This window comes from Cotesia glomerata, linkage group LG1 (assembly GCF_020080835.1).
Source record: "Cotesia glomerata isolate CgM1 linkage group LG1, MPM_Cglom_v2.3, whole genome shotgun sequence".
NCBI classification, from domain to species: Eukaryota; Metazoa; Arthropoda; class Insecta; order Hymenoptera; family Braconidae; genus Cotesia; species Cotesia glomerata.
The window spans coordinates 20,093,639-20,101,808 of record NC_058158.1 but is presented as its reverse complement, the minus strand read 5'-3'; the positions used below and the strand labels follow the sequence as shown (position 1 = coordinate 20,101,808).

At 28.6% G+C, this 8,170-nt stretch overlaps 2 protein-coding genes across 3 annotated transcripts; one reads left to right on the top strand and one right to left on the bottom strand.

The window, feature by feature from the left end:
• Window positions 1-832: 832 nt before the first annotated feature.
• LOC123262391 lies at window positions 833-3,461 on the bottom strand. Its single transcript, XM_044724578.1, has 5 exons — window positions 3,136-3,461; window positions 2,572-2,726; window positions 1,842-2,276; window positions 1,332-1,551; window positions 833-1,249 (listed from the first exon to the last, which is right to left on the bottom strand). Exons 1-5 carry the CDS (start codon window positions 3,293-3,295, stop codon window positions 1,119-1,121), a joined length of 1,101 nt encoding a protein of 366 aa, XP_044580513.1. The 5' UTR covers window positions 3,296-3,461; the 3' UTR covers window positions 833-1,118.
• Window positions 3,462-3,920: 459 nt separating this feature from the next.
• On the top strand, window positions 3,921-7,206 carry LOC123260650. 2 transcript variants are annotated; one of them, XM_044721890.1, is made up of 4 exons: window positions 3,921-3,961; window positions 4,319-4,429; window positions 4,665-4,857; window positions 4,963-7,206. In XM_044721890.1, exons 3-4 carry the CDS (start codon window positions 4,701-4,703, stop codon window positions 6,318-6,320), a joined length of 1,515 nt encoding a protein of 504 aa, XP_044577825.1. In that variant the 5' UTR covers window positions 3,921-3,961; window positions 4,319-4,429; window positions 4,665-4,700; the 3' UTR covers window positions 6,321-7,206. The 2 variants fall into 2 exon arrangements, with proteins under 2 accessions (XP_044577825.1, XP_044577818.1); XM_044721883.1 differs by having other exon boundaries at window positions 4,665-7,206.
• Window positions 7,207-8,170: the final 964 nt, after the last annotated feature.

Here is an 8,170-nt window from a genome sequence, read left to right as displayed (position 1 = left end):
TCATAAAAGTCAAGGCGGAACTTACAATACCGTAGTCATACACCTAGTGAAAGGAATGAAAAAAAATGAACTTTACGTCGCATTTAGTCGATGTACAAAGTTGAATGGATTATTTATAGTTGGAAATTTAAAAATTCCTTCACATCAAAATCCATATGATAAAGTACATATTGAAGTGAAACGGTTGTTAAATTCAAAGTTGTCTTTATCATGTTATTTTATTAATAATCCAAAATTAGAAACAATCGTTTATCAAAATATACAAAGTTTGAAGGAAAAATCGCATTGGATTGATTTCATTAATTTTATGAGATTACATCAACCTTGTATTTTCATAGCGGCTGAAACATGGATAAAAACAGAAGATGATATCTCGATAAAAAATTATATAATTGTACATCGTGTAAATGTAATAGAAACTCGTACCAGACATGCTTATGGCATCCCGGGAAAAAATGATCAGGCCTGATCAGACATGAAAAATGACCATGCCTGATCAGGCCTGGACAGGCATGGTCATTTTTCATGCATGATCAGATCTGAAAGCCCATGCCTGTTCATGCATGATCAGGTCTGAAGGCTCATGTTCAAACGGATTGGATTTAATTATTCTATCTGGATCTAAAACAATAGATGCTTCTTATTTTCACCTATATTTAATGTTGTGAATGTAAAAATTAGTATATTTAAATGAAAATTAATGATTATACAAATTTAAATCAGAATCTTATATAAAATTTTAGTTAACCTTTGGTTTATTTATTTACGAACTTGAAATTTATTAATAGTTATCTTATTATCCAATTACAAATATATTGATGTCTATCAATTGTTATTAGTATCACTAATCTTTTATTAAAAAATATTAAATATTATCTGTAACATTTGGTTAACCTTTGGTTCATTGATTTTAGAACTACAAACTTTTCAATATTTATTTAATCACGCATATATTAATTTTTATGAATTATTATTAATATTACTTAATTATTATTAAACGTTATTCACTATCAACTAATCCGGTTAACCTTTGGTTCATTTTTCTAAATTAACTTAAGAACTCACGTAAATATATAAAATTAAATAAACGTAATAAATATTGTTAATGTTTATCATCATTATTGTTGTGTCGGATTTTTTTTATTGTGATCACGTTTGTACTCGGTTAATTTTTGACTCATTTCCTTGAATATAGTACCACGGTTTTGACTTGGCCAGATTTTTTCAGTAGCTATACGCATTGAAAAGTCTGAAAAAAAAAAAAAAAAAAAAAAGTAAATCAACTATAAAGATGTAATTAATGAAATTAATAAATAAAAAAGAACACTCACCAACAATTGCATCCTTCGCACGCTGATCTAATGGCTTAACTATTAATTTTTTACTTGTACCTCGTGGGGCCTGCCCTGTTAAAGTACAACCCATCAAGGCTTCGTGCTTAAACACACCTTCTAGCAACCTTCTTGCCAAGTGCGTTGCCTTGTGCGAAGCTCCCAACGCTGAACTATAGATTACTTCTCTGCAGTAAACATCATTTCCAAGCTGTTTCATCTATAAGATGAAATTATTTTTGAATTAATGGTTATTATTTATCATAAGTAAGCTTAATATTCATTTCAATAGATCATTGATTATGAATTTAGAAGATATAAGTTAAGTTTTATAAATAAAATGACAACGAATTAAGTATAAAAAAGGTAGAAAAATTAAAAATGCCTATGAAGAAATTTAAAAAATCAGTGTAGACTTTTTTATGAATGTAATGTTTAATTATTAATTTATAATTGAATAATTTTTTTGTCTTCTAATTTCATACTCATGTAGAATAGTATATTACGTACTTTTCCGTCATCATAATTAGGAGAAAATAATTGCTCTATTGATATTTTTTGACTCTCGTTGAGCTTCCCGGAATCATTTTTATCTTTTACTTCTACCTCATCAGTTTTTTTTTCTGTTGATACCACTTGATTAACATTTTTTTCTGAAGTCATTTTCTTGTTCAATAACTTATTACTTTGGTTATGAGGTGTTAGTGTACAAACATTACGGTTTTCTGCAGATAATGATTCTCTCTTCTGAGCTTTTAGCAATTCTATCTGCTTTTTTAAGTCATCTTTTGATGGACTAATATTTTCTATTTCTTCTGATGGTTTTTGATCACGTTGATGAGAAAATTCATTGTCACTGCTTTCAATAGATATGTTTGACGACATGCTTGATTCTGAACTTTCATTCAATTTTTTGGATTTGGTATTTTTAGTTATTTTTAATGGCTATATAAAAATATAAATAATTTTTAATAAGCAATAATTATTTTTTTTGGAGATTAGAAAATTAATTATACATCAGAAAAGCAATTAACTTTATAATTATTATGACACTAAAATTAGTCGAAATTTGATCATTTTTATACTTATTTTGGCAGCAATAAATGTAGAAAAAATTATTTCAAAAAGTTTTGCTTTTTGTTTTTTTAATTTTTTGTTAGTGTGCATCCAGTTTTGCTTTCAAATTAATGTTTATATTGATAATACAATTAAATTTTTTTTTGCAACAAAGGTAACTTACTTTTTTTGGTTTTTTTGATGGAGGTGAATCATTTGGAGACCAACTCCTTTTAGGGACAGGCTTTCGTTTAGTTGTGATCTCAGCTGAGAGCTTTTTTTTTTCATCAATCATCTTATTGAATTTGCTCCTTTGGTTTTTCAAATATTGAGAATTATCTATAAACATTAAATATTAATTTTCGTATGCATACGAATATATTATTTCACTTTAATTTCAATTCAAAAATAAATAAAATAAAAAAATAAAATTCAACAAAAATAAGAATTTCTTATAATTATTGAAATTAGCCATCTAACAATTTTTAAAAATAATTTTATGGAAAAAAAAATATTTTTCAAAATTCGACATTAAGAAATTTAAAAAAATAACCATAATGTAATTTTGTAAATCATTTCGTGAATAGTTATTTGTTTATTTATTAAAGAAAAAATAAAAATTTTCAGATGTTGGCCAATTAAATTATCTATGAATGATGATTAAGGTTATGATTGATTATATCCAAGATATTAAAATCAAATGATAGTAGTTATAAGACAGTCCAGAAAAACTAATTAAATATCTTACTTGAAAACTCGAGAACTTGTCCATCATGTTGTTTCTTATTTATTGTAAATTTTACAATGTCGTTCTTGAGTATTTCGTGTTCATGCTTCCCAGCATTTTCAATGTTTTCATAATCAACTATGTAAGCACGGTTATCATCGTCACTTTGAACCAAGAACATCGTTACAAATAAATAATTTATAAAACTGTTTAATTTCTTTAATTGTAAAATAACTACGCGTACAAAAAAATAGTAATAGATGCCGGCAAAAATACTATTTATTGTCGTGCAGCGTCCATATTGAAATTGGAAATGAATGTATCACGTAACACGTGACGATTTATACTAGTGTGTATTGCATATACATGAGGGTAGCCATCTTTACTTGACACTGAGATGCAGTATATTATCTGTACACTTACATGTATATGTGTATAGATGTATGTATACATGGATATACATGTGATGTAAATAATACTAAAGTTAGCAGACATTTTTAATTTTTTGATTTTTTTTTTAATAATTAAATTAGAAAAAAAAATATTTTTAAAAAATTCCATTTACAGTTTTCAAAGATTTTTAGAAGTGAAATTTTTTTTTTATTTTTTTGTAATCATTTTTTGAATAAAAAAAATTCTGAAAATTTTTAAATGTCGACTAACTTAATTTTCATGTGATGTAAACACACTAGATTTGCAATAAATATAAACACATGCAAGTTACATTTTTATGGTGAAAAGTTCTGTTAAATTATTATTAACAAATTAATTATAATAATTAAAAAATATTAATTAAAGATAAAATTTAATAATTTAGTTTTAGAAAATAAAAATATCAAACTTGAAGGTAAGAATATAAGGTCTTTCTATAACAGATCAGAAATATAATTCACAGTTACTTATTATATATTTATATCATATGTATATTTATTAATAGAATATGCTTATTTGCATAAATTTTATATGACTGATTTTAATACACATAAAATAATCATTATAATTAAAACAACAGTTGATAAAATATAAATAAGTTAAAATAAAAAAATGTAGATTTGGAAAATTAATCTGTAGCTACATTTTTTCAATTTTAGTTTTTGTAATTATTAATTTATTTATTTACAATTAAGAAGATACTTTTTGTCCTTTAAATTCATATTATCATAATTTCATTCTGGTAACTAAACAAAATTTATTTATATTCAAGGTTGGTCTAGAAATGTCAAACACGAATAGAGGATTGCGAGAAAATGATGACAATTCATCATTACCTCAATCAAAAAAATATAAGTTGTGGAAAGAAGATCACAATGTTCCTGTATGTATTTATATACTTATATTTATATAAATATATTTCCTAATTATTGTTATGAAAACAATAATTTTGATCTGTAGCTTAAAATGAAAAAAAAAATTTATACAATTAATATAATATGATTATAATTAAAAAATTTGAATGTTCCAAAAAAATATTATAAATAAAAATTTCTGAGTTTTTAAAAATTATTACTTTACTTCATTGCAACTATCTATGTTTTTTATTTCTATTACAGATGCCGGCAAGAACATTAAAAAGATAGGAAAATAATATGATATCTCAGAATTCAAGTTTGAATGTCAATAATGATTGTTGCACTTCAGGAACAAGTATTTTGATTGCGGACGCTATAGCAGAGAGTAGAGATGATAATTCGACTTCAGATGGTGAGGATACTGATATTTCTAATAGTGATAGCAGTTCAGATGGTAAGATTGATGTTCTTTCTGATGTAAATAATAGTGATCAAGATACTAATGATAGTGATAATGATATTAATGACAACAATGATGATTTCGATGTTAACCATGAAGAAAATATTGAAGACGATCAACAAGATAGCGAATTCAATCAAGAACGATCTTCAATAATTCAATCTCTCTATGAAAATAGTACAAGAACAACGGACGAAAGTGTGTTGATGGTTCCAGAATTGTATATTCGACATAAGTTAACTAAAGCTTGTTTGAACGATGTATTAAAATTACTACAAAATCTACTACCAGAAGAGAATCAATTGCCAAAAACGGTGTTTCAATTATTTAGCTATGTTCATCAATTGGCACCACCATTAACTGTCATAAAAAATTTTTTCTGTAAAAAATGCTTATGTTACAATGGCTTTAACACAGATATTGAGAACTGCTCTTCTTGTCTTGCGTTGAAAGAAGATGTAGCTTTTTTTTTCGAAATTGATGTTCACGATCAAATTAAATACATGTTCCAGCATCGAAATCTAGCTGAAAAATTGATTCAAGTGCATCTGAGATACGATGGGAACATTACTGATATTACCGATGGATCCGAATACATAAGAGTTAATTCTAGAGTGAATCGTCAAAAATACGATTTAACATTAGTGTTGAACACAGATGGTCTGTCTTTAGTTAAAAGTAGTACAAGTCATTGCTGGCCACTAATGTTTTTTATAGCAGAACTTCCAGAATACCTCCGAGAATTATATCTTACGACTGTAGGCCTCTGGTATGATAAAGATTGTAAGCCAGTGATGAACACATTTCTTGAACCATTTATCACAAAATTCAAAAAATGTTTTAATGATGGTATTCTATGGACCCATCCAAAGACGGGTGAAAAAATTATTTCACGAATTGTAGTTCCTTTGATAATAGCTGATGCGCCAGCAAGGGCTCAACTGCAGAATATTTTAAACTTCAATGGGCGTTATGGATGCAATATATGTGAAATAAAATCAAGAAAATGTCTTGCTGTTGCAGGAAAAAAAAGAATACGTATTTATAAATTTGAGGAAGCTAAACTAAGAACTAGAAAAAGGATAAAACATCAAGTACTTAAAGTTATGAATAGTGATAAAAAAAAAACATCAAAAGGTATTAAAGGGAATTCTATCCTTTCACGACTGCCTTTGATTGACATGGGAACATGCTTTGTTCCAGAGTATATGCATTCTGTTTTGCTAGAAGTTGTTCGACAATTTATAAGTTTATGGCTTGAGAAGAAAAACCCATGGAAATTAAGAAAAGACTTAATCGATGAAATTGATGAATTTCTATTAAATATTCGACCACTATACTTTTTTGGAAGAATGCCACGTAGATTGTCGTCATTTAAACATTATAAAGCTTCTGAATTTTATAATTGGGTTCTGTTTTATTCTCTTCCTGCTCTATTGAATAAATTACCAGTTTAATATATCGACCATTGGATGCTCTTAGTTAAAGGTCTCTTTATTTTACTTCGAAAAACCATAACAGCAGAAGACCTTAATGAAGCACAATATTTATTGTCATCATTCATAGAAGAAGTTGAGACTTTATACACAGACCGAGAATTAACATACAATGTCCACCAGCTTTCACATCTTGTTTTGTGTGTTAAGCGCTGGGGACCTTTATGGGGTACAGCAGCTTTTTCCTTTGAAAGTTTTAATGGATATATCGCTAACTGCGTTCATGGAACAAAACATCTTGGACAAGAAATAACAAATCATCTAAAAGAAGTTCAAACATTACAATTTCTCAAAAATAAAATTATTGAAACAAGTTCTGAGTCTTCAGTTAACATAATAAATCATCGAGTAATTGGAAAAAATATAAATGGTACAATACTTACAGCTAATGATAATTGATTGATAATAAATCATGGTTTTGAAATGGAAAATTGCAAAATTTACACACAAGCGGAAATCTTTAATGAAAAGTATACTTCTGAAATTTATAAGATGATCAAAACTAATAGCCATACTGTACAAATAAACTTGAAAAATAGTGTTACAGCCTATGGTTCGATAAAACTTTTCTTTCGAACTGAAGACGGATTAATATATTTCATAGTTGATGAATATATTATAGACAATACTAGGTATTTTGTTCATTCTAAAAAACAGGTGCAAGTTCAGCATATTATTCCTTTTACCAAAAATAATTCGTCATTATTAATTGATTGTAATCAGATAGAGAGTATGTTTCATCTAATTGTAGTGGGAAATTATCTATGTAAACGACCAAATATGCTAAGAAAAAATTTTTGAATATGTTCAGTGTATGTACAATAATTTTGATCAATAAATTTGTAAATTATCAACAAACAGTATATTTTATTATTCAATAAATAAAAGTAATTTGATAATCATTGAAAACCTACCGTAGGGTGAATATAGCTTTTCTAGACATGAACAGGCCTGATCAGACATGAACGGGTCTGATCAGGCCTGAACGTATTTAACGTTTCTGAGATAAACAGACATGAACAGGCCTGATCAGGCCTGAGCGTATTTAACGCTTCAGACATGAACAGGCCTGATCAAACATGGACAGGCCTGGTCAGGCATGGACAGATCTGATCAGGCCTGAGCGTCTTTAACGCTTTAGACATGAACAGGTCTGATCAGGCATGGACAGGTCTGGTCAGGCATGGACAGGTCTGATCAGGCCTGAGCGTCTTTAACGCTTCAGACATGAACAGGCCTGATCAAACATGGACAGGCATGGGCAGGTCTGATCAGGCCTGAGCATCTTTAACGCTTCAGACATGAACAGGTCTGATCAGGCATGGACAGGTCTGGTCAGGCATGGACAGGTCTGATCAGGCCTGAGTGTCTTTAACGCTTCAGACATGAACAGGTCTGATCAGGCATGGACAGGTCTGGTCAGACATGGACAGGTCTGATCAGGCCTGAGCGTCTTTAACGCTTCAGACATGAACAGGCCTGGACAGGCATGCTCATGACTAACTTCAGGCCTGATCATACATGAACAGGCCTGACCAGGTCTAATTTCAGACCTGATCAGACATGAACAGGCATGAACAGGTCTGATCATTTTTTCCCGGGATAGTAATATATTGTAGAAATGATAAAAAATTTGAAATTCACTACAATTATATCAATGAATAGAAGTTACAATCTTGTTCCCTTTTAACAGGTTTATATGATGGTATTGCAATATGTACAGGTTATAAACCTCCTTCAACAAAATATTCATCAATAAAAACAAGAATAGAAGAAATGATCAATGTTGCTGTGAATAAAAGTAAAAGAAT

Coding starts and splice junctions, on each gene's coding strand:
- LOC123262391 (XM_044724578.1), bottom strand. CDS start 3,295: ATGTTCTTGGTTCAAAGTGACGATGATAACCGTGCTTACATAGTTGAT. Junction 2,277..2,571: donor CATCAAAAAAACCAAAAAAA/GTAAGTTACCTT, acceptor ATTTTTATATAG/CCATTAAAAATAACTAAAAA. Junction 1,250..1,331: donor TGCGAAGGATGCAATTGTTG/GTGAGTGTTCTT, acceptor TTTTTTTTTCAG/ACTTTTCAATGCGTATAGCT.
- LOC123260650 (XM_044721883.1), top strand. CDS start 4,701: ATGATATCTCAGAATTCAAGTTTGAATGTCAATAATGATTGTTGCACT.